The sequence below is a fragment of the Heterocephalus glaber genome, unplaced genomic scaffold (assembly GCF_053883595.1).
Source record: "Heterocephalus glaber isolate CG9 unplaced genomic scaffold, H.glaber_assembly_v1.0 deba00001687, whole genome shotgun sequence".
Taxonomy (NCBI): domain Eukaryota; kingdom Metazoa; phylum Chordata; class Mammalia; order Rodentia; family Bathyergidae; genus Heterocephalus; species Heterocephalus glaber.
The window spans coordinates 19,048,967-19,074,952 of NW_028258412.1; the positions used below are offsets into that span (position 1 = coordinate 19,048,967).

General features: G+C 53.1%; 1 protein-coding gene across 20 annotated transcripts in view; it reads right to left on the minus strand.

Annotated features, from left to right (window-relative positions):
* Positions 1-25,723, minus strand: part of Tpcn1 (two pore segment channel 1) — a 67,618-nt gene extending 41,895 nt beyond the window's left edge. For 10 of the 20 annotated variants that reach the window (XR_015446218.1, XR_015446217.1, XR_002394520.2 and 7 more), the window contains exons 1-3: positions 25,544-25,723; positions 22,523-22,759; positions 17,031-17,135 (exon numbers count right to left, since the gene is read on the minus strand). Coding sequence is in view for 10 of the 20 variants with exons in the window: in XM_021257424.2 (XP_021113083.1) it covers positions 17,031-17,135; positions 22,523-22,634 (217 nt within the window). In the remaining 10 variants the exon portion in view is untranslated. Of the gene's footprint in view, positions 1-5,088; positions 5,291-5,680; positions 7,027-17,030; positions 17,136-22,522; positions 22,760-24,027; positions 25,426-25,528 lie in introns of those variants that run through there. The other 10 variants (XM_087198152.1, XM_087198151.1, XM_004843737.4 and 7 more) reach the window with 8 other exon arrangements.
* Positions 25,724-25,986: the final 263 nt, after the last annotated feature.

Sequence of the window (25,986 nt, forward strand, 5' to 3'; positions counted from 1 at the left end):
TCACATACAAAGGAAAGCCCATCAGCAGACTTTTCTTTCTTTTTTTTTTTCAGACTTTTCAGCACAAACCCTCAAGTCAAGGAGAGCCTGGAGGGAGGTATTTGAAGCCCTAAAAGAAAACAACCTCCAACCTAGACAGATGTATCCTACAAAACTATCTTTCAAAATTGATGGGGAAATAAGATACTTCTATGACAAAGAACTCCTGAGAATCTTCATGAATATCAAACCAGCACTCCAAATAATTCTAAACAATATCCTGCAAAAAGACAATGAAGGTCATAACTCCATGAGGCCCAACAGAGCAAAATCCATCAGGCAAGGCAAGAAATTAAAGGGAGAGGGAGAAAAATTAAAAATAAAAGAGCCAACAACAGGAAAATAACATGACAAGGATAAGCCAATACATATCAGTTATAACCATCAATGTTAATGGCCTTAATTCACCAATCAAAAGAAATAGACTGGCAGAATGGATTAACAAGCAAAATCCAAAAACATGCTGCATACAAGAAACATACCTAGTTCAAAAAGAAATTCATATATTGAAAGTAAAAGGATGGAAAACAGTTCTCCATGTAACAGGAACTTGAAAAAAAGCAGGGGTAGCTATCTTATTTGCAGACAAAGTGGATTTCAAACCAAAACTAATTAAGAGAGACGAAGAAGGTCACTACATTCTTGAAAAGGGAACAATCCAAGAGGAAGAGATGATAATCATAAATATATATGCACCAAATACTAATGCCCCCAACTGTACAAAACAAGTATTAATGGACATGAAAAACCAAATAAGCACTAATACAATAGTGGGAGACCTCAATACCCCACTATCATAAACAGATAGATCATCTAGACAAAAAATTAACAACGAAATACTAGAACTGAACCAAGCTTTCGAACAAATGGACTTAATAGATGTCTACAGAGTGTTCCACTCCACAAAATCAGAATATACATTCTTTTTGGCTGCACATGGGTCATTCTCCAAAATAGATCACATGCTAGCTCATAAAACAGGTTTAAGTGAATGCAAAGGAATTGAAGTTATTCCCTGTATATTAGCAGACCATAGTGCAATTAAACTGGACATCAATAACATAAGAAACCGCAAGAACTCCATAAACACATGGAAATTGAATAACACTCTCTTGAACAACCAATGGGTCACAGAGGAAATTAAAGAAGAAATTAGATTCTGCAATTATAAGCAACACAATAGCTAGATCTTGGAAGGGGCCTATAGGTTCATCAACAGGTGAATGGATAAAAAAAAAATGTGGCGTTTATATATATATACTGGAGTACTACTCTGCCACAAAGGACAGATCTGAGTCATGTGTAGGAAAATGAATGCACCTTGAGACCGTAATGTTAAGTGAAATAAATAAGACACATGAGCTTAACTATTACCTTATTTGTTATATGAGAAACCAAAATATAAATAAGGAGCAAAATAAAAGATAGATAAATAGGAAACAGGGAAATCTTTTGTAAAAGGGAAGGGAACAAAGAGATGGGGGGTGGAAGGAGGGGAAGGGGATGAAAAAGAGTTAAGAGGTGTGATGTACATGCACCAGTTCCCCACGAAGAATGTGCTCATTATGTACTGCAGACATATACTAATAAATAAAAATTATTTATTTATTTACTTGTTTTTTCTAATAAATAAAAATTTAAAACTAAGTAATTATAAGCATTCTAAAAGTTGTTTTTGGGTTTGCGTGTGTGTGTGTGTGTGTGTGTGCGGGTGTGTTTGTGGTGGTGGTGGTGGTGGTGGTGGTGGTACTGGGGACTGAACACAGGGACTTTTGCACTCAGCTACATCCCCAGTCCTTTTCCCTGTTCTCATTTTGAGACAGCATCTCAGTAAGTCACCAAGCTGCCCACACTGGACTCAAACTTGCAATCCTCCTGCCTCTGCCTCCCAGAGTGCTGAGATTATAGGTGTGTACCCACATGCTTGGCTCAGTACTGGACTTGTAATCTCAATGCTTTAAGTCCATATTTTACTAATGACTAATAATGGTGAGCATCTTTCCATATGCCTATTTTATATTTGTGCATCTTCCTTGAAGTATCTGTCTAAATATTTAACTTGTTTCTTTACTGTGATACTACTGAATTGGAGAGTTCTTCTATGTATTCAGGATATAAGTCTTTGATCAGACACATGATTTACAAATACTTCTTCCCAGTTTGTGGGTTCTCTTCCCATTGTTTTAACACTGGCTTTTCAAAAGCCACTTTGAAACAAGTTTAAAATTTCTTGATGAAGGCTAATTTATCCACTGATGCTTTTTTTTTTTTTTCCGGTACTGAGGATTGAACTCAGGACTTTGCACTTGTGAGACAGGCGCAGTGCCACTGGGCTAAATCCCCAGCCCCTCACTGATGCTTTTATAGATTAATACTTTTGGTATTGTATCTAAAAGCTAATTCTAGAAGATTTGACATCAGTATACACATCTTGATTAATGCAGCTTTATAGGTCTTAAAAACCAAGCAGAATGAGTCCTCTAATTTTATCTTTTTCAAACTTCCTTTTTTTTTTTTTTTTTTTTTGTGGTACCGGGGATCGAACCTGGGTCATTGTGCTTGCAAGGCTGGCGGTGGAACCACTGAGCTAAATCCCCAGCCTCAGTGGTAGTCTTCTTGTGCAGCACACACAGGTCCTGGGTTTGATCCCCAGTGCTGCATAAAACAAACAACCCTTTGTAAGAGCCAGGGCTGCCCATTCAAGAGATGCAGATGAAAACAACACTGAGATTCCACCTCACCCCAGAAAGAATGGCTGCTATCAAGAAATCAACCAATAGCAAATGGTGGCGGGGTTGTGGGGAGAAAGGAGCCCTTCTCCATTGTTGATGAGAGCGCAGACTGGTGCAACCACTGTGGAAATCCGTGTGGAGATACCTCAAAGAACTAGGACTAGAGGTCCCGTTTGACCCAGCTATTTCCCTGCTGGGTATTGTTCCCAAAGAATTAAAAGAATCATACCGCAGCGATATATGTGGACCCATGTTTACAGCAGCACAGTTTGTAACAGCTAAAGCTTGGAAACAGCCCAAGTGCCCATCAACTGGAAACTGGATAAAGAACATGTGGTTTTTTTAATAAAATGGAGTACTACTCAGCCATAAAGAATGAGAAACTAGAGTCATTTATAGCTAAATAGATGCATATTGAGGCAATACTCTTAAGTGAAATAAATAGGACACACACGTGTAAATACCAAATAGTTTCTCTGGCGTGAGAAACTGAAAGTGTAAATAAGGATGAAAATGACTGAAACGAATAACTGATAATTTGAAATAGGAAAAGGTCCAAAGGTGTAGGGGTGGCGGGAGGGGAAAGGGAAAGGAAAGAAGGGAAAGGAAAAATTGTGAGAAAGAAAAAAAAAAAATGGGAAAAAAAAAAGGGCCAGGGCTGCCCAGCAATGGCCTGGGCAGGGAGGCTGTGCCTTGTCAGGTTTGGTTGGTAAAAATAAGCAAGTCAGTGCTGAGCTCCATTAGACCTTGAAATGTAAATATTTCTTACTTTATTCTAAATATAACCTGCAAATTAGAAACTCTTAATAAAAAGTTAAAAAGCAACAACTGCTTTGTTTGCTGCACACCCCCAGGATAGAGGCTGGTTCCTAGCAGCCTTCCTGCATGCGGATCTCCTGTCTGAGAAGCCAGCCAGGGGCCCCACCACAGGGCTGGGAGTAGGCCAGGGCGCTTCCAGAGTGAGCCAGCGGCTGGTCCTGCTGCCCTCAGGACCCACAGCATCTATGTATTTAAAGGAATGGAGCAACCGGAGGGAACGGGCCGGTGGGGACAGGTGGCCCAGAAGCCACCGCACACTTGGGAGCTGCCTGGTGCAGGCAGAGCCCAGCACCTGCACCTGGCACCACATTGCCTGGCTGCAGGGGTGGTGGTGGTGGCCACAGCGTCTCTCCCAGCACACACGTCCCCATGCCCTCCTGATGAACCACAGCCCAAAGGCCATCTAGAAGCACACCAGCTTCTGCCAAATAACAGACACAAGGAGTCGGGGGCACGTTCTGAGCACCTCATATGTATCAGACAATTTCAGCCCCATAGCAAACCAGGCACCAGACGCTACCAGTGTCCCCTCTACAGGAGGGGCTGGTGCCCTACCCAGGGTGCCCACATTTACACTGACTGATGGTCCTCCAGGTGGTCCCTATTGGGAGCTGGTTCTGGAGCCAGCTGGAGCCAGTTCTGGAGCTGGAGTGGGACAGAAAACCCAGGAATCAGAGTGCACGGTTAAGAGACCTTGCTTCGGCGTCTCCATCTCTAGCAATTTGCTTTCATGGTGTTTTTCGCCAGAACCTGGGGAGTCCTGTGATGGAAGTTTCCTGCTGAATTCTGAGGTGCTTTCTGCTGCCGTCTTAGACATGGTGACTGTTAGGTCTGAGCAGATCTTGGAGACTGCTTCCTTTACACCTGCCTTCTAGAGACAGGGAAACTGGGGGCCAGGGGCAGGTGTGGTGCGCCCTACCTAATGGAGCCACACAGTAACAAGGCCAGGTCTGGCCCCCATGGAGAATCCTGAACATCTCTCTGCTGCCCTTCACCAGAGCCACGTGCAGGGTGGCACCATAGATCCACTGCTGCCACACGGATGGCGCAACCCCTGCCACCCTCTCTGACCCACGGCATGCAGTGGGGAGACGAGGTTTGCAGCCAGACCCCAATCAGAGTGAGTGGCTGGTCTTTGCAGAGCATCACCCCTACCACCAGAGCTCAGAATGCACCATGACGGCCCCAGGTGACTCAAGGAGAGGTGGAAGGAGGCCTCAAGGTGGGACTGACAGTGTGCTGTCCGTGGCCTACAAGTGCCAGGCGGGCCAGCTACATCAACACAGACCCCGGCTGGGGTAGCCTTGGGACACCAGCACCCTCGCCCTCCCAGGACGACTCTGATCGTCCGAACCACGGCCGCGCTTAGAGTGTAACATCTGGCTTCCTTGGCCATCATGCACTGTGTATGAGCTTAGAACAACAATAATGCATAAATAAGTACAGATATTACACATCAATTAAACAGTTAAAACATTTTTAAAAGGTGACTTCTTACTGGCTCTTCTGCCATCTCTCCCCAGGACCAGCGTAAGCGTAAGTCCTCCGACCAACTCATCTCATACCATTTCTCCACTGGTCAGAGAACTCCTCCGCGCGTGCGTGTGCGTGTAAGGTAAACTTTTTAGCTTAGTGTACCAACAGCCTTCAGAACGCAAACCCTCAGCCCTAAACAGGCACAGCATCGGCCCGCGCCAGCCGTGCAGGGACCGCCCTGAAGCCCGCCCCGCCTCCCTGCGGTCGTCTCGCCCCACCCACCGCCTCCCTCTTACCCCAGAACACGAAGAACTTTCCGCCCAAGGGCCCTCCAACTCCCCGCTCCCTCTGCCCCATCTCATCCTTAAATCTTTCAATTTCCCCCAAGTGCTGTCCCCGCCCCTGCTGGCCTCCCCTGAAATCACACAGCACAGCTTTCCCCTCACTGCTGGGTGCCTCTTGGGGCCACTGCTCCTGACATCCCCTCCCCTGGAGGCCCAGGCCCGCCTGGAAGGCCAGCTCCACGGGGGGAGGGACTGCTGTCCACCTGATGCCCGCAGGGTCCAGAACAGTCCAAGTGGCCAACACACATGCCGGGACTGCTGCGAACAGACCTTGCCTTGCTCACCCACACTCCCAGGGGGACGCCTGGGGACAGCAGGGGCTGGCGGCAGTGTGGTGTGCCGGCGGGCTCGGGAGAGGGTGTGAAGGTCGGGTGTGGCCTGGGCTGTGTTCTCAGCATCCTTCTCTGAAAGTCTGGCTGCCTGGGGACTGTTTTATACAGGGGTAACTCAAGTGGAACCTTAAAGAAAAGAAAGGAAAAGCCTGACTGAGCTCTGGGAGAGGAAATTAGCCTCCTCCTCCAGCTCTTCCTCTTCGCCCCCAGGCAGACTTTGTTCCCAGAACCACTCAACCTTACAGTCAGAACTGAGAGGCTGGCCAGCTTACAAGGCCCCCAAAGGCAAAGGGCAGTAGCTTGTTTGTGGCTCTCTGGCAGGGACAGGGCTGAAAGGCCCTGGGTGACCTGGCCACTGAGAGGCTTTTCAAGAAAGCCACAGGTGATTCCAAAAAGCCTCCTTCAGCCTGCACGAGTGGCCGGGCAGCACATTTAGGGATTACGGAAAGGGCACGGATGGCGGGCAGGAGCCGCAGCCCCTCCAGGTCCTTTTATATGCAGTTGTAGGTGGGCCAAATCCAGGGCACTGTCGCACATGCCAGAGGCAGGGCTGCACCCGCAATTCCAACTCCTGCCCTGGCTGCTTGGTCGGCCCTGACCCACTCCACTTCTGGGCTGGAGAAGTGGCCAGAGAGGCTATGGAAACACTGTGTGTCCCAGGGGCCCGCTGTCCTGGCATAAAGTGGGCTCAAAGGCTGGCAGCTTCCAGAAGGAAAGGAAGGGTAAGGCCAGGCAGCAGGGGCATGTCAACGGGGACAGGTCCCAAGAGCTGCGTGTGGGGTATCTCCTGAGGGTGCCTGAGTCCCCGCTTGATGGGGACTCGACCCCAGTGGCCCAGCTCCTCAGGACGAACTCCCTCAGTGGGAGGGGACTACCAGCCACCCTGCCTGGTCACACTGGGCGTGAAGGCTCGAGGATGGTCCATCCCCACAACCCTGAGGAGGCCCGAGGATTGTGCTAAGGTCTGTCCATGTCTTCTGCCTGGGAAGCTGTGTGGCAACCCCTGCCCTGGTGATCTGGGCCCTTCCCTGGCCCCCTCCGGCCCACAGAACCTGGCCTGCATCTTCAGGGCGAAACAGTGCCCAGGCCCCTACAAAAACCACTGTCTCTCCCAGTGCATCACCCAGATCCAGCACCATCCCTCAGGCCGGGCCCCTCCACCTGTAGCTGAGAGACCACGTCACCATCCACCCCTACAACCTCACGCTTTGGCAGCATCCTCGCCTGAGCAGGGTCTTCCAGGCAAGCAGAAAGGCGAGGCCCAAAGCCTACCACAAGGGCCCAGCTCAAGGAGAAGGGATGACCTCACGGCGGGGTGGCTGGCCTCCTCCAGCAGCGTGCCGGCCGGCCCTCGCCTCTGCATGTCCACCTGGCTGGAAAGCGGCCAGGCCACAGCCATGCAGGGGGCAGAAGCAGCAGCCTCCCCGGCTCCTGTAGCCACTGAGGAACTCCACGAGCAGGCTGCAGGCTTCAGAAGGGCCGGCAGAGGCTGACCAGGAACAAATGCTCTTGGCAAGTAGAAAGATGGCATTCTACACACCCGGGCAGACCCTAAGGGAACAGTGTGTTCAGCACTTGCAGTGCCCCAGTCAGAGCTGGAGCTCATGAGACCAGGCCGAGAGGGCAGGCACGCCTTCCAGGCCTGCAGACCATGGCTGCGAAGGAACGCCCTTCTCGGGATGAAGCGATGGCCAGTGAGGCGAACATGAAGGCACCGGACGATGGGGCAGGACCAGGAAGAAACTGCTGAGCTGCCAGCATCTGCACACCAAACCACCAGCTCAACTCCAGCTCGGAGGCCGGGCAGGGCCCGCACGGAGGACACAAACGGCCCACGATGACCTGCGTGCACAGATGGCCACGCTGCCACCACGCTGATGTAACAGCCCAGACGGTCCCTGCAAACAGCTGGCTGCTTCACATGCAGCCTCTGAAATGGCCCTGCAGGGAATCCAAGGGTTTCCGTTTGCCGGAGCACAGCATGCAGCAGCATCCTGGTGCTGCTGGATAAATAGGAACAGTTGCCATATGCCCACCCTAAAGCTGCTGGGGAGGAGTGGGGAGCACAGAGGAGGGGCGAGAGGAAAGCGCCCGTCACCCACCCAGTCAGCACACACCATGGCCAGGCCGGGCAGAGCCTTGCTTTCGGCCCGGGGCTGAGAGGTCGCTTTGGATAAAAAGCTACTTCTGGGAGGGAACTCTGATCACAAAAAGCACAAAGACAGACTTGGCAGAACACAAGAGTGCGTGCGCAGAGTGCCACTGAGACCCAGCCCCACGCCTCTCCTCCCTCCCTCCCTCCGTTCCTCCCTCCCATCTTTGAATTCCTGCACACACACCGGCTCCATCCTCTTTAAAACAAACAGCCCGGCCCTCCAGCGCCCCCTCCTCCTGCCCACTTCTGATCTTACTCCCCAGAGCCTCAGTTTCTTCACCCGTCAGCTGGGACTGGTGCCAGCTGTTCTCCCGGCATCGCACAAACAAATTCGAATACCCACAAAGCACCGGGAGCCCTCGGGAAACCAGTGCCCGGCAGAATGACAACGAGCAATTGCCCAGCCGTTTGCCAGTTGTCGCTGAGGGCCCCACTCCATGGGAAAAAGCTCGAAGAGGAAAGGAAAATAAACCAGAGTGATGCTGATAAGTTTTATGGGCCCGGTGTCGCCACAGTGCTTCTGTACCGGCTGGTACTTCAGGGCCTCCGGATGAAAATTAGGCCTAAGCTGCCACTTGGAAGGAGCACGCACACACGTCCTCCCCACTCAGGCTCCTCCTTCTTGTAGCTAGTTGCGCGGAGGGGGGTGGGGGGTGAACCCACAGAGTTGATGCACCCCAGGGACAGTGCTGAACCCTGGGAGAGCTCGGCGAACACCCCCACCTCCAGGGAGACGACACGGGGCTCAGTGCTGCCAGAGGCTCATGGCAGGAGGCACAGGAGGCTCAACGGGGTGGTCCCAGGAATCAAGCACAGTCCTAGAAGGAACTCTGGCTTAGAAGTATGGAGACGATTCCTGGTGCAGCTCCACCTCTGACTTCAGCTACCTCATGGGGGCATAAGTGGCCAGGCACAAAGGAATTCATCCATGTGGGGCCGGGGATTTAGCTCAGTGGTTCCACTGCCTCCCTCGCAAGCGCAAAGTCCCGAGTTCGATCCCCGCTACCAAAAAAAAAAAAAAACATACAGGGATTCATCTATGTGGCCAGCCCAGGGGGATTCGGCCAGGGAAGTGCCCCAAGGCTGACAGCAGCAGCTGCAAACAGAGGAAGTGGGAAGGCAGGAGCCACAGATGTAATAGGCCCTGGGAGTCCAGGAGGAGGACAGGGCAGGTTGGGGAGGCTGGGCTGGGGCCCACCGAGTCATTGAGGGCAGCACAGCCAGCTCCCAAACGGCCACACAAGGACCTTATCTGATGTTCCAAGGTTGCAGCTGCCACCTTGACAGCACAGCTCTAGTCTGAACAGACCATGCTGTAACTCGGTAGCGGGAGGGAGGGTGAAGTTGAAAAGGCTGACCTCCTGTGGACGAATACACACAGTTAAATTTGAAGAGACGATTCGTTAGCACCTACTGTGTACCCATCAGCGCAGTGCTAAGTGTTGGAATAAAAACAGCGACACATGACCTTGTCCCCACAGATCCCCCAACCTGAGGTGACAGAAGGAAGAGGAGTCCAGTGCTTCGACGTCACTGTTAGTTACAACAGCCATGGGGAAGGACCACAGTTGCCCTGCGTGGGGGCCAGCACGCAGTTAGGGAGGCATTCAGAGGCAACATCGAGGCTCTGGAAGGAGGCGGGACCATGTGGCGGCCACAGGTGGTCAGGGAGGTTTGGGGTACATCCCGGACCCAGGGAAGACCAGGCGTACAGCACAGAGATGCGAGCAGCTGGGCCTGCTGAGGAAACTGTGAGGGCTGGGAATCCAGAAGCCTCAGGAGCCTCTGAGCAGGGACAAGGCTGACACGGCAGGAAGTGGTGACAACACCTGGAGCTCACCTGGCTCCAGACCTGGCTGTAAAGGCTTCGGGGTTAACGGGTCTCGAGTATAAAAACCCTGACAAACTAGGCTCTATTAGGGCTCCCGGTCCACAGAGGGCAGCAGAACGCAGAGAGGCCGGGGTGGAGGGGGAGACTTGCCCAGGTCCCTTCTGTCCTGCAAGGTTTCTGTGGCCAGGCTGCAGGCCAGGCTGTCACCACATCACAGAAGTGGACCCGGGCCATGGAGCCCCTGCCCACGTGTGCCTCCAGGAATACACAGCCAGGGGCTCCGCCTTTCTCCTCCCGCATCCATCTCTGCACAGGTGAAACCGCAGGTCCCGTTTCTGCCTTGCTAATGCAGATTCTCAGGGTGGGTTATGTCCACCCAGGGACAATGGTCACTGTCACAGTCTAGTCCCAGTCAGCCTCTCTGGGACAGAGACCTGGGTCCTGCCCCTGCCATAAAGCGTGCCAGTATCTACAGGAAATTCTTGCATAGGGAGCGCCTGACGCTTCCTTCTTAGTCCACAATGTCAACAATGTCAAGCCTGACCTGGAACTGTGCAGCCTTCCCCCTGCCACAGGGCGTAGTGACCCAGGGCACCGTCTGTCACCCCCACTCACTCGCTGAGCACCTGCTAAGCACCAGCTTTACCCTTCATGAAGGATAGACACACACACACACACACACACACACACACACACACACACACACACACACACAAGGCACATAGGCTCCGCTCTGTTTCCCAGTGAAGAGTGTGCACCTGTGTAAACATCTGTCTGTCTCCACTTGGAAGCGTTGGAAATGCTCATTGTGAACACATGGGGACAGGGAGGAGCCCAGGGCGGAAAGGCAGTGCAGGAGGTGCACTGATGTCTATGCAGGGGACAGGGTCTGGCTCCAGACCCACGCCGCTCCACAGACCCTCAGGTGGGGGCCGAAGTGTCCACACCACAGGCCCACTCCAGCCCCTGCCCAGGGCCACCACGGTCACTTTGACAGTGGAGAGGAGGCCAGTGTCCAGCAGAGAGCATGACGGCCTGGGGACCTCACCCACCCAGGAACCCAAACCCTGGGCAGTCAGCAGCGGCTAAGGACAGCTTTCCTCTGGCCTCAGACTCCCTTTCTGTTCAGTGGGGAAGGCAACCTGAAACCTACAGGACAGGAAGGCACCCTAAAGACCGGGCAGGAGATGGAGCTGCTCCATTTAACTCTCGCTGCAGTGTAACGGGCACAGCAGTCAAGGAAATCACCACTGTCCTCATTGCTACAGCAGCGGCCTTAAGAAGGTGCTGAAAACCAGCTCACAGTCCTTAAGAGGAAGCCAGAGAATTTCACAAAAGGAAGAAAAGGTTCAATCCCTAACTGGGAGGCCTTTGGCTATTACTCAGGAGCTCAGAACAGGGCAGAGTTGCTACTTTGTTGATAATAAAACCCTGGCGCTTTATTATTTATAGTTCCCATGTATTGCGTTGGTGCTATGATATGACAGGATATAAAATTTCTCACTTAATCTTTGTTGTCAAACTTGTCTGTGGATATTCTAATCCCCATTTTACAGGTGAAGAAACTGAGGCTCAGGAAGAAGCAGACTGAGCATCTCATTCAATGCTGCTCAGCTACCAGGACGTCATGCTAGAAATTCCACTGCATCCTTTGCAGTAGACTGGGCAACTGAAGAAATGTTATGGGGCCCCAACATGCACACATTCTGGTAGCCAGGAATTCTCCCAGGCCACCCCATCTCCACCCTCGGGGACAGCATCTCCTCTCCAAAAGGAAGTGGCAGAAAATAACGCACAACTACACCACATGGCCCAACAGCTTGGGGGCCAAGTGAACTCTATGAATGCAGGCTGAGCGCTGTGCAGGGACCAGACTGCTTCGCAAACAAGGATGTGGGCCAGCCAAGTGTGAACAGCCGAGCCCGCAAGAAGAGGGGACCCTTGAGAGTCACAGGCAGAGGACATTTCGCCTGTCAACGGCCACCCACAAGTGAAAGCCAACATATCCGGCAGCTTGGAGCGGCTCCAAGCCATTAGCACGGTTGCTCTGCTGAGGCTGATTTTCAGCAAGAGCTAAAAGAAGAAAATACAAAATGAAATGAAATAGCAAGCTCGCAAAAAAGATGGGAAAGAGAGCTGGGCAGTCTAGGAATTGGGGGGGGGGGGCACAGATGTGAGGGGAAGTAGGGCCCAAGTGCCCCAGACTGACATGGGTTTAGGGCAGACAGGCAGGCTCCTGGGGGCAGTAGGGAGCCCAGACTCTGCACGGCAGGCTGCTCCAAGGGGAGACAATCACAGGGGGATGAGTCTCTCCAGCGCCCCAGATGGCTCCGGGGGGAGCCTAAGCTGACACAGCCACCAGGGACCCTGGGTGCTTTGGAAACCTGGTGACTCCCTCTGGGATGTGTCACTTCACGTCTACTCTCTGGGTGTCTGGCGCGTGTGCACAAAAGGCCCAGTCCCTGCCTTTACAAAGCTTGGACTGCCACAAAGAGACAGAGCTATAGAACACATCCGCACAAATGACCACCACCACCTATGCAAGGATGACACGAGTCGGGCACCCGCCTCCCTGCCCTGGCCCACCCAGCCATGTCCAGTGGGCAGCATGGGGACACAGACGGAACCCACAAACCAGTGAAGCCCCGATGGAAGGCAGCTGGATTCACCAGAGCCAAGATGACACGGGATGAACGAAGGGCATTATTCATACTCTGAAAGGGTTCTTTGCCAACGCAGCCCCGCAGCCTGTAGTTTAAATGATGCAATTCACCAAAATTCCACTTTCTCACGACCTTTAGGAACCCATCACACCACCAAGCAGAGCTGGACTCAATACATCAAATCCGTGACACGCGGGTGCCGGGGAGAACAGGGGAACTCAAGGCTGTGGGACTCGGCTGCTGTGCCAGCTGAGCAGGGAGGCTGGGGAAGGCTCAGGAGGGAGGGGACGCAGGGCTTCAGCTGCAGGATGCCAGAGCAGGAAAACATTGGAACAAGAGCCAGCAGTCCCTGGGGAAGCTCGCTAGTGAAAGTGGTGACAGAGGAAATAAGTCAGGTGATGGGGTTATTAAACAAATGAGAGTACACAGACATGTTTTGAGACTCCGGATTATTGGTTCTGATTTCTGGGGTGAACTAAGAAGCAGAGGTCAGCCCTGCAAGAAGGTGACTGAGGCAGAATTCCTCACAGCCTGGCCAGGTGAAAGGCCAGGGCCACTGCTGGGCAGAGGGGGGGCTCAGAGCACTGCCTCCACTTAAGAACTTAGCTAAGTGAGCCCAGGCATGGTGGTGCACACCTACAATCCCAGCCCTCTGGGAGGCTGAGGCAGGAGGATCCTAAATTTGAGCCCAGCTTGGAACTAAGCATCCTAGCATGACTCTGTCTTGAAATAAGAATTAAAAGGGTGTAGCTCAATGCAAAGGTCCTGGGTTCAATCCCCAGTACTGGAAAAATAAAAAAATAAATAAAGAACTTGGCCAGGTGAGGTGGTCTAAGTTCACTGACCTAAGTGAAACTTCCAAAGCTACCAGAGCTGGAGCGGAGCAGTGCTCCCCGGGACATGATCCGAGGAAGGTGGCAGCGGGGCTCCCAGATGAGCGGGTCCAGGAGTCACCAGGGACTTGTGCTGAGTGGATGCACCGTCTGCCTGGGCAGACTCCTCCCCGCCATGCCTTGACCTGCTCATCTGCAGATGGGGTGACAGCAGGGCTGCCCATCCCTAAATATTACTGCCTCCCTCCTTCCAACTGTCCTCAGACTTCTGCCTCGGGAACAGGGTGAAAAGAATGGCGCTGTGGAAGGTGCTGTCATTCATGAAGGAGCAAAGGACACTGTTTCGTGGCTCCTGGATTGTCACTGGGCCGAGGAACAGGCAGGACACCCACACGTCACTCCCAGTATCTGGTGCATTCCCCATGCACTGAGGCTGGAAGCCATCCAAGGCTTGCCTAGAAGGTTCCCCGAACATGACTGCCTCCTCCACGGAAAAATTAAGACAAGATTCCCAAATCACACTTTTAAAAGTTAAAAATAAAGAGGCTGCTGCTGCAGCAACAGTCTGCACCCTACTTGCCTCTGCAGTTGAAGTACACTGGGAGAGAGAGAGAGCAGAATGCTTTTTAGTTTGTAACCCAAAGAGCCGAGCTGAGCGGCATTCCAAGATGCCGATTCCCCAGGGCAGGATGGTTCCTCACAGAGGAGAGAGATAAGACATGGAGGCTGTCGGGGGAGATGGTAGGGCTCGGCAGCCTGGCTGAGCAGGAGGACAACTTCCGGATCAGCCCAACATCAGGATGAAGTGTTTGGGGTGGTCACTGTACTGGAACAAAGCAGGAACTTATCTGCTGGAAGCAGTGAGAGCCAGAGAGAGAGAGAGAGAGAGAGAGAGAGAGAGAGAGAGTGTGTGTGTATGAGACTGCATGCTCATCCCTTCTGCATGCTCATCCCTTTTTTTTTTTTATTTTGAGACAGAATCTCTCTAAGGTGCCCAAGCTGTCCTGAAATTTGAGATCCTCCAGCCTCAGACCCTAAGTAGCTGGGATTACAGGAGTACACCACCACACCTGGTAGCCATGCTTTCTCTGGTTAGCAGTGTGGCCTCAGCTTTGGAGGTGCCTTCTGGTCCTAAGGGCTCAGCACAGTGGGACTAGGAAGGGAAAAGTGGGGGAACTGGGGTGGGGCCAGACTGGAGCCAAACATCCTCATTCCATCCACTCTGCTTTGCTATCAGCAGCTGCTTCCTTCCTGTCCTGCTGGGATGCCTCGGACCTAAGCAGGACACACCCTCAGTGCCCCAGGCCAGGGCGGCAGGGACAGTCCCCTCAGCTCAGCAGCTGTGGTGCTGGTGCTGGACTTTGATTGAGTCTTTGAGTTCCTCTGTCCGGATGAGTGAGGCCCAGGCCACACCCGCACTGGGGAAGCTCCAAGGGGCCAGGAGCCAGATCCAGAGGAAAGCCCAGCACTGGCTCCTGCCCTGCTGCACAGCTGGGAGTGTCTGCTCCTCCACTGCCTGTCTCCACCAACACAGAGCTCTGCTCAGGGATGACTCGCCTGGGTTTCTACCCCTGGAGCCACATCAAGTTGGAAGGATGTTAGAAGGAGCATTTCTGCCATCCACCCACCTTCTAAAGCACACACAGCTCCCAAGCCCTCCCCATCCCCAGGCTCGTTCCTGCCATGGGCATCCAGCACTCCCTGCACGGACCCCGGGCCCAACTCGAAGGGCTCATGTCCAAGTCTCCACCTGGCTCAAGTAGGCACTGTGCTGTCTCGCTAAGACTCACAACAGTCCTGAGAAAGCATTATGGGTACAAGAGTCATTCTGGAGGTGAAGACACCAAAGCTCCCGTTTGTGTCACCTGCCCAAGGGCCAGCACATGGCACCACTGGGCTCTGATGCCACTACTCGGACCCAGAGGAGGCTCTGGCCTGTGTCCCAAGCCCAGTCTGCCTCGGCATGTCGCACTCGGCCTTGGCTGCCCACACCCCATCACACACTGCTAACAGGGACCCTTGTGTCCCGGGGCCACCCCCATGCCACTCGTCTCAGTCACTCTTGGAAGGCAGCCTGCGGGAGGTCCTTTTGTCTCCCCTGTGAGGTGAGGGGACTCCCTGCCCTTCTCTCGGCTTCTCCACCACCCCAGGAAGAAGCCCTCCGTCCCCAGCATGGCTCTAGGGAGAGGCAAGGACACCCCAGAAGTCTAGCTCCTCCTCCTCTGCCCCTCTAACCCAACACTGCCACACCCATCCCCTGCTCCAATCCCTCCACTCCTCTGCTCCTCCGCACCCCTCTCCTTCTCTCCTTTTGGAAACAGAGTCCTGCTTTGTAGCACAAGCTGGCCTTGAACTCACTTGATCCTCCTGCCTCAGCCTCCCAATTCTATGATTACAGGCACCCCCACCCCCACCCCACCTTTTCTCTGGGACAATCTTTCATTTCCTACTCATTGCCCCTTTAAAAACTGTACTTGGTGGGCCGGGGATAGCCTTGCAAGCACAAGTTCCTGAGTTCGATCCCTAAGACCAAAACAAAACAAAACTCTACTTGGTACACTCAAGCTTAACCTCTCCAGAAACTTTCCTGACACCCCGGCCTTAAACAAGCAGACAGCTCCCCTCCTTCATCTTCCCATCCTTGGGAAAACATTCCCACATTCCCACACCCCTACCTGCCCCACCTTCTCTAAAATCCTCCTACACCGAAAGTGTGGCTGGTTCTGTATCCCCTTGCCCCACCGCCAGCCAGGCCATAAACCCTTCACAAGCTACAACTAGCCAGACGCATTTCCTAAGTCCTAAAGAAACACGTGCTGGGCATTTGGAAAACTAGTTTTCCAGAGAAGACAGCAACGGTTAATAAAAAAGGAAAAGAACCAGCTATTAAACCACCACTCTTGTGGGGCTTTTAATGCTTCCTGGGATCTTCATTACACACCTCAAAGTCACAGCTACAAAAAAGGTCACAGATTGGATCAAGTTTCTTTAAAACAGTTTGCCTTAAAGTTGGGAAGGAGGCAGCTAAGAAGGAATGCTACAGAATGGGCTTTGTGGAGGGAATCATGGAAAAACCATTCAGAACATGGAAAGATGAGGGGCTCCCAAGAGATGCACCACCCATCCTGTCCTCTGCCCCTCCCTGCCTGGCCGGGCAGACACCCTGCCCCTGCAGCTCCCATCCCAAAGCCCAGGCCCATCTGGTGTCCTGTGGCAAAGCACTCAGAGGTAAAGAAGAGGCTCCCTGGCTGCTTCTGGTCCACCATGGTTTTCCTTAATTTGAAGGGGTTCGCTGTGAGCAAAAGACAAGGCTGAACCGGAACCTTCTGAGTCACAGGTCATTAGGCGGGACCTACTGACTGGGCTGTCCTCAGCTGGCCACACTGAAGACATGGGAATCAGCTGCAGTAATTAAAAATCAGAAGGCTTCTAACTAAAAGTATAGGTTCTGAGTGCTTTTGAAAAACTGGGCAATGTGGTATCGGCCTGCGATCCCATGACACTGGCCGGCCAGAGCTCAGCAGCAACTGTCCCGGCCGGGAGCACACAGTTCTGGGCGGGGCCCAGGGTGGCCGACTTGGGACTTACATCACGAGGTCACTGCCCCTGAACCCGAGCCTCCTGAGCGGCTCAGGGAGAGAAAGGACTATTACAACTAGATCAGGATCCTCCAAAAGCAAGGCAATGGGGGACCTTGGTACAGGGGTAACACAGCCCTACCCAGGGACATCCTCCCACAAGGCCTGAGGCGGGGTCACCAGCCACCAGAACCAGCAACCTCAAGGGGTCCCTCAGAGCCCACTGACCTTCCAAGTTAGCCCAGGGCTGCTCCCGGCTTGGCCTCCTTTGTCGTTCTTTGACCAGTCCCAAATCTTGGCTCCTGCCAGGCCCCATTTTGAGCCCAAACTTTCCTGTTCCGAGGACAGAAATGGAAATGGTCGCCTGCAGCCCAACTCAGGGAGGGCGAGAACCGGAAGGAACTGTGGCCAGTGGGTGGGGAAATCGAGGCTTTCTCTGTGGACTGTTTTCACTTGTTCTGGCTTCCCTGAGTGATCCGGCGCCATCAGCTGTGCTCTGCTTACAGCACAGGAGGGAGGTCAAAGTCTTGGACCCCAATTTGGAATAACATCATGTAGGAAGAAAAGTGAACAGTAAAAAAGGTGCAGGGCCAGGGCTGCAGGTAGCAGCGGAGCGCCTGCCTAGCACACTCCCACCCTAGGTTTGAGCCCAACACTACAAAAAACAATAAATAAGATAAAGCTAGAAACCAACTTTTGAATTTAGCCTACAGTCCTCCCCCTCCAGAGTGTCACTCCACAGCAGGGGTACTTAGCTAAAGCACTGGTTCTGGAGTCAGAAGATGGGAACTAAAATGCTGCCAAAGTAGCTTTGTGACCTTGGGTAAGTTCCAGCCTCAGGGAGCCTTGATTTCCTGTTCTGTAAGAGGACACTGAAAGCACCAACCTCAGAGGTCTGATGGGGGGGAAAAGTGACACGGATAGCACCAGCAGGCGCCATGCACACTGCCTGGCACCCAGCTGGTATCTGCAGGCGCAGGTCACCATGACCACAGTGTGCATTCTTACCCAAGTGGCCTGCGCCGGACGAGGAGGGCTCCAGCCAGGATTCACTCTCACAGAGGGATTAGGGGTGAATCTGAGCATGTAGCTGGGATGGGGCCATCTGGGGATGCCTGTCCTTCCAGGGCTCGGTCCCGCTGCTTCCTCTGAGGAGCACAGCTTCCTCCCTGGGCCACTATGCTGTATCTGAGGCACCCTGGGGAGGGCACTGCAACCAGAAGCCACCAGAGGCTCTGCCAGGAGCCAGCCAAGCCCTCCCATGTCCCTTCCCCAACCTGCAGGCCAGGAAGCAGATGGTTCTGGCTCGAGCAGTGGCTCCTAGCCCATGTGAACTCAGCCCTCCCCCGGGCTCTGGGGGAAGCAGGGCAGCAGGCACCAGCCTGTCCCCAGCTGCCACCACAGCCATCGAGACGTGGCAGCTTTTTGCATGCAGAGGGATAGATGGCATTTCGTGGCAGGGGGTCCGAGGCAACAGACAGGATCCCCTCGTGAAGACATGGAGGGCGGAGCAAGCAAGAGGCTTCGTGTCTCTGTTACGAGGCTCCAACCCAGCAGGCTGGGTGCTTGCTCATTTTAATTGGGGCCACCAACGGTCTGGCGACACCTGGCAATCTGCCTCAATGAGGCCCTAAAACAGCCAGGGGAGGGACTCCAGTGGAGCCCAATGCCCAGGCTCCATGGGAGGCTGTGGAAATCTAATTGCTGCCTGGCCTCCAGCTGCCAGGCTGCCCCGGCTTCCCTGCAGGACAGCTGCCACCGCTGGGCCAGAGGGAGGCAGAAAGGATTCACCTCTTGGCCTGCGTTCAGGACACTGCAGAGATGCAGCCCAGGCTCCGGCCGGGACAAGGACATCTGTGACTGGCCGAGCACAGACCATAGGATCCCACTGACCCCCTCATCCCTCCAACACGGACTTGTAGAAGCCATCTTGACCCCATTCTATAGACGAACGGGCTGAGACTTGGACACTCAGCTGGGACGGCAGCCTGGGATTTGTCTGCAGAACCCACTCACCCCACCATGCCACCAGCCAGGGGACCACAAATGACTGCAGCCATGCAAGTCCCGAGGGTAGCCTTGGGAGGGACAGACACACAGACTGAGTGAGGACACAGCAAGATGGTGGTCTGAGAGCCCAGTGGAAAGGCCTTAGGAGACAGCAACCTTGCTACACCTTCCTCTTGGATTTCCAGCCTTAGAACTGGGAGAAAACACGTCTGTTGGTGAAGCCACCCAGCCCATGGCATTTTGTCAGCGCTGCCATGACAAGGAGCACATGGAAACAGAGCCAGGGGAAGGCATCGGCGACCACCAGGTCACAATAAAGGTTCTGGATGGCTCCTGTCCTTGTCACTGCCAACTCCACTGACTGCCTCTGTCCATTGTGCCAACCCCTTAGAACCTCTAGGGTTTACTTGAGGGTGGCAGTGTCCAGGACAACAAGTTTCACTGGGACACGTGGGATTCAAACCACTGGTTTTGGAGAAGAGGCAGGAGAGGACACTGCCCATCTCTGACAACCCCCTTCTGAGGCAGCTCCCAGGCCTGTGAGGCCCCAGGAACCCAACATGGCTACTGAAACCACAAGTTGCACAGGCAGCCTGTGGGCACTGAGCTGGGGGATACAAAGCTGAACAGAACCAAGACCCAGAGCCGATCAGAGGGTTGGAAGTGCAACCACCACAGGCAGCAGCTGGTGACCCCGGAAGCCTTCTCAAGGCACCAGAGCAGAAGAGGGAGAGTGCTTAGCTCTGTCCAGAAAGGGAAGTTCAGAAGGCTTCAGGGAGGTGGTGCCGTCAGCAGGCTTTCCAAGACAGAACCCAGAACCGGAATTCATGAGCAGAGAGGGGGCTGGGAAAGACATTCCAGCATGGTGCAGAGGATCAGGAATGCATGAGGCTGACTGGCCTCAAAGCCATGTGACACCATGGGCCGAGGCAGGAAACTGGACTGGTCGGGCAAGAAGGCGCCAGAACGCAGGACAACACACAGGAGACAGAGCCTGGCTGCATCCTGTCGGGATGGGAAGGCCCTGAGGAGCTCAGGGACAGAGAATTGACCAGGCTTCATTTGTGTCAGAGTCACTGCTCAAGCGGAGGGACAGGGTAGGTCAGTGACAAAATCCAAGCATGAAATAAGGCCTGTGCCAGGCTGAGCAGATGGCTCTGAAACCTCTCCTTCCCCTGGAGAGGCCCAGCCCCTCTTCCCAGCCAGGCTCCATAGATTTACCCATGGTTCTTAGAGGTTTTAGCAAATGATGCTTGAGAATACAAAAAACAAGCTGGGTGTGGTGGCACACACCCGTGATCCCAGCACTTAGGAGGCTGAGGCAGGAGGATCACAAGTTCAAGCCTAGCCGAGGATACATAACAAGACCCTGTTTCAAAAAGCAAAGAAAACAGAGTACATGCAAGAGAGGAAACAGAGGCACTGAGGCACTGTGAAGAAAACGCAATGTCCCTGCTGGTTAGGAACGTATTATTTTCTCCTTAAGAAACGAACTAAAATAGGCCAGTGACTTGAACTCTGGTAAGATAAGAAGGGCCCGCGGGTGACCAATCCGAGGTGAGCTTCATTGTCTCTCTGCCCTACTTCCTACTCACCAAGCCCTGCCACCAGTTCAAAGCCTGATCCTGACACAGAACAGTGTTGCTCTCTCCACTTTCATCCCACAGGGGAGCCGGGCACCCCACCACTGGTCGCTCCTTGGCGGGGGATGTAACAGCAGCACACATCCAGGACACACAGGCTGTCCCGCAGAATCCAGCACCGCCCTCTCGGGTCCCCTGTGCATGAGCCGTGTGGCCCCCCTCACCAGCCGGGTCCTCACGCTGACTTGAGGCACCTTCCCCTGTGCACCTCCATGGTGCTGCGGGAGGACTGACCCGAGAGGCATCGGTGCCAACAAGCCGGGTGACCCTGAATGGGCCACCTGATCTCCTAAGCTCACCCACGCAACCTCCTCCTCTGTAAGCAGAGATGGTAACCATAATTCTACCTCGAGAGTATGCAATGAGGTAGGAGATAAATGCTGAGAGCCTACTGTGCACTGGGCCTGGGATGCATCCAAGACAGCAAAAAATAAAAAATACCTAACAATTAACAAATGCTAAGCTAAGGGCTTGCACTTACATTTATTTTAAACTTATGAAGCAAAAGGGAGAAGGAGGAAACGGAGAGAGAGAAGCAGAAAGAAAAGAGGAAAGGGAAGGAGTGGAAGAAACGCTGGAATCAATCTAGAGTGTGAAACTTCAGTCGTCTATGTGCTGGCTGGGTGGCCTTGGGAAAATTACTTAACCGCTCTGACCCACCATTTCCTCCTCTGTAAAACAGGGACACAACTGCCTACCTAGCAGGGGGATCCTATAAAGAAAACAGCTAAGAGCTGGAAACTGCAGCTACCGTTTTCTAAGCCTTGAGTGGTACTTGGAGAAAAACTGGTTTATGGTTGCTTGGTTTTTGTGTTTTTCCAGTGATGGGGCTGAACCCAAGGCCTTTGCACTAAGCTACTCCCCAACCCCTTTTTTCTTTTGGTACCGGGGATCAAACTCGGGACCTTGCGCTTGTGAGGCAGGCAGCGGACCCACTGAGCTAAATTCCCGGCCTCCTTTTTGACTTTTTAATTTTGAGACAGGGTCTCACAAAATCGCTAAGTTGCCTATGATGGCTTCAAGCTTTGATGCTCCTGCCTCAGCCTCCCGGAGCCGCTGGGATCCCAGTTGTACACCACCACGCCTGGCTTGGTTTATGTTCTAATCTCTGCATCGCCCAGCTTGGCTACCCAAGAGGGGCCTATGTATAGGGAGCCAGGCACCTGCCATAGCTCCCCCAGGAACACTGCTCCCCTTCATCCTGTCCCAAGGAGGCCGCGAGCTCCCGCCACCAGCTGCGTGCTCTTGGATAAAGGAGATGGGACAGCCAGGCTCCTGTCTCGCTGGTCTCAAGCGCCTCGCCTCCACACCCACAGGAGCACAGGGCGATGGTCTCTGTTGCCAAGGAGCCCCTGAAACCCTGTCCCTGGCATTTGAGGATCCCTGAAAAAAGCCGAGTTATTTTAAGCCTCTCCTGAGCAAACAAATAGCTTCGGGACGGGGCCCAGAAGGTTCCTAAGAGCCTCTCATTCTGCCAGAAACACACTTAACACGTAAAACATCCACAGCTCACCACCTCTGCTGGGTTCGCTTTGTGCTAGGCTCCGGTTCAGAAGACAAAGCACAACCCTGAAGCCCAGATCAATGGATCCCAGCCCTCGCCACCCGTCCCCTCCACCCCATCCTGGCGCTGCCGGGCCGGGCCTCGAAGGACCAGAGAGGAACAAGAGAGCCGCCTTCCTGCCAGCAGCCTCTGATCGGGCCAGACGGAGGCTGCTGCTGAAATTGGCTTCTTTTTTTAACCAGGAACGGGGCAGGGAAGCCAGCCAAGGAGCAGGTTGGCCCACGGTCTCCTCTCTGCCAAGCAGCCACGGAAAAAGCCACAGAAAAAGCCAAGGTCATTCAGGTGAGAGGGAGGTGAGGGGCAGAGGGGAGCAAGGTCACTGGGGGTCGTGCAAGACCCCTGGACACATCCCAGAGCTGGGCCTGTGGCCTCAGCAGCCCGTAGCCCCTAGGAGTAGTTTCCATGTCACCACCTGGGGCCCCGACATGGGGCCAGGTGACAGGGCCCAAAGCCCACACCACCCCCTGCCGTCTGCTGCAGCCCCCCGCCAGTCCCCAGCTCACTTCTGCTGGGCAGCTGCTCAGGCCCAAGGCTGTTGGAGGAAGCCGCTGGGGCGCTGCAACCTTCATCCATGGTCAGGATGAGGGGCACATCGTCATCCAGATTCACAGCCATGCTCCCCTCTGCTGCGGTCCTCAGGATGCGATGTCCAAGGCTCTAAACAGTCTCTGGCTGGAGCTCCTTGTCAAAGCCACTGGCCCAGTGCTGCTTCTCAGAAACTCCTCCATTAGAGGCATCTTCTAGGGTTGGGAGCATGAAAAACAAAAGACAATTATTCAAGCATAACCACCATGGACAAGTACATTCTGGAATTAGGCAGTGGTGATGGCTACACAGTCCTGCAAACATACTACAAACCATTGAATATATGCTTTTAAATGGTGACTCTTCCCATGTGTGAACTAGATCTCTCTTTAGAAAGAATGATAACAAGCTGGGCATGGTGTCACACATCTGTCATGGAAGTTCTCTGGGAGGCTGAAGCAAGGGGATCGCAAGTTCATGCTCCATTTGGGCAACTTAGTGTCTTAGGACCCTGTCTCAAAGAAAAAATAAAAAGGGGCTTGGGATGTAGCTCAAAGCGAGGGCCCTGTGTTCACTCCCCATTGCTCCTCAGCCTCTTGGCTAAAGTTGAGTGTCCAGGTTCAATCCTCAGTAGCACAAAATGTAAAAAAAAAAAAGTGCTAAGAGTATAACAGTGTTAAAATATCAGGGCAACTGCAAGAACAAACACTGAAAACTTAGGGTAACTGTGTCTGGCGAACGAGATTAGAGGTAACATGTTCTATCTCCACCCTTCTTTTATACTTATCTGTGAGCTCTGCAAAGCTATTAAAGAAAAGCATATGTGACGGTCAAAGTAACAGTGCTTGCTACATCTCAGGGACTCTACTACTGATTGTTTTTCCTACTTGAAATTTATAAGTAAAAGTTCATTAAAGTCTCATAATAGCCCTATAGAATAGACAGGATTATCGCCTCCATTACAGAGGAAAAAGCCAGGCACAGAGAGGTTTAGTAATTTGCCAAAGAACAAACAGCTAGAAAGCCAAGCTTTGAAACTCACAATCTGGCATCGGGCCCGTGTTTCTGCTCATCACAGCTCCTCTAAGTCCCCAACATCTGCATTTAAGCAGCGCCCACCTTCAATGACCACTAAGAAGCTAACACCCCATATTTTCTCTGCTTCCCTACTCTTTTTAAAAAACAACTTTCACTTTAGCTTTACTAAACAATCTCTGAGGACCACACATAAACTCTCCAGATCATCCTGCACTTGGCTGGTAATGGCAGATATTCTTATGCAGGCACTGTTCTCCTAGCTTTAGGTGCCTGAGGAGGGAAGGAGACAAAAATATATATATTTTAAAATAATGCCCAAGTGCTCATGTGTACCTCCCAATTTAAAATACTCAGAACTAGCCTGTTAGGGTTTCTATTTATACCTTCCCGTTTCCGCCTAAGAGGAGCAAAAGAAATGACGAGACTCAGCAGATCCCCTGCAGACCTTTGAACTTGAAAACAGCAGCAGGTTCCTTCCTTCAGCTACGGTCTCTGTGCTCTACCAACTTCACCTCCAAACTGACCTGCAGATCATCGGGTAACCTCTGTGCACCGACGGAGAATGGCACATATTTTTAAAAATAAGGCAGCAGCAATTAAACACTGTGTTGCTTGCTGTTTAGCCTGTAGCTCTCTGCCCGGCGAACTTCCTGTGAGAAGTTTTTAAAGTTTCCTCCAGATCCGAGGATTTATTTTGCTTTTCAATCCCAGTAGGGGGTAAGGCAGAAGAGGAAATCCCAGATGAGACACTACCATGAAGCTGTCCTAATATTTTTTGGTTTTGTTCTTCGGAGTGACCTTTTTTATCTTTTCAGTGCTGGAAATGGAACCCAAGGCCTTCCACTCACTAAACAGAGGAGCTGCCTCCCCAGCCCAGGCCTTAACTTTTTACTCCGACATTTTCAAACATTAGAGTAGAAAGAATATCCAAGTGAACTTGCATCCATTACTCAGCTTTGACACTGATCTCTCCCATATTTGTTTGAAGTTTTACCAATCCTCTTGACTCCGAAGACGTTTCTAGATTCCGTCATTATTCCCATAATAGCTGGTGGTAGTACAGATGACAGCTTGCTCGTAAGCAATGTATGAGCTCAGTGGCTCTCAGTCAAGGCACTGTCTGGAGACATTTTGGTTGTCACAGATCGGGGTAACAGGTGAGACCTGCATTCACCACAAAGGATGTGGCTCAAAACGCCAATACTCCTGTTGTTGATGAATCCTATCTCAGTTAATATCCCCCACCTTACAGAGGACAGAACTGAGGCTTAGTGGTTAACTTGTCTCTTGTAAGTAAATTGCAAGGTAGAGAGGCCAGATTTCAACCCAGGCAGGCTGAATTCAGGGACTGTCCCTGCTTGACCATTACCCAATAACTACTCCCTGAACCAGTTCCCCAATTTGAATCCAAATCCATCTTTTCACAGAAAGAAAAATGAGGCCCAGAGAGGTGAAGGGACTTGCCCAAGGTCACATGGCACAGGCGCAGAACTAGAATTCAGGGCTCCTTCTGCAGGCTCTACATCTTCCTCTCTGGAGGACCCAGAAGGTCACCCCTGGAGAAAGGTCCCAGGGACAGAGCGCTGGCTGCCACCGCACCGCCTGCTGGGGCAGCCTGACCTGGGCAGTCTCCTTTGGGGTCAGCTGAGGATGCTGACGAGGTGACAGGGCGAGAGAGGCAGGCTGAGGCAGGAGTGCCGCCCCGCTGCACGCGCTCCTCGTCCTCCCGGGGCCCCACGTAGGGGTCGCCCAAGAAGCCAGAGGCGGGAAAAGGCGTGCACACCCCCGGCCCGGTCTGGAGGGAGAAAAGCAGGGCAAGGACTTCCTCGAGACCCCTCTAAGTCCCCCCTGCCCGCCTCCCACACCCGGGTGCTCAGCCGCAACCCCCTTCTCCGCGCCCTCTGAACCCTGGCCCCTGCCCTCTCCTTCGGACCAGCCCCTCGCACCCTTCGGATTCTTACACGCGCCGCCCCAGGAACCCGGACCGCGCACCGGGGTCCGCACTCCACAGCACAGCCCGCTGGCGCCACTGCCAAAGCCCCGAGCCCGGAGCTGTTGCAGCCACTACAGTCACAGACACTTCAGTCGCTGCCACCACGACAGCTGCGCCAGCTCTCCAGTCCGCCACCTCCCCTCCCCGCCGGCCCCGCCCCACTTCCCCTCCGCCCCGGCCCATTGGACCCCTGGGCTGCTATGATGAGGCCTGATTGGTTAATCCCCACATCTTTCTCTATTTCTCGCCCATTGCTGATTGCAGGACTCATTGCCCGCCTCTTTAAAAGGGGGCAGGACAAAGAAGGTCCACCTCTTCCCTCCTTCCCATCCCCTGCTTTAGTCGTTGAGTCCAACCCAGACAGAGTCTCGGGTCTTTCAATTGGAAGGATGTCAGAGGGACGGTGCTTCT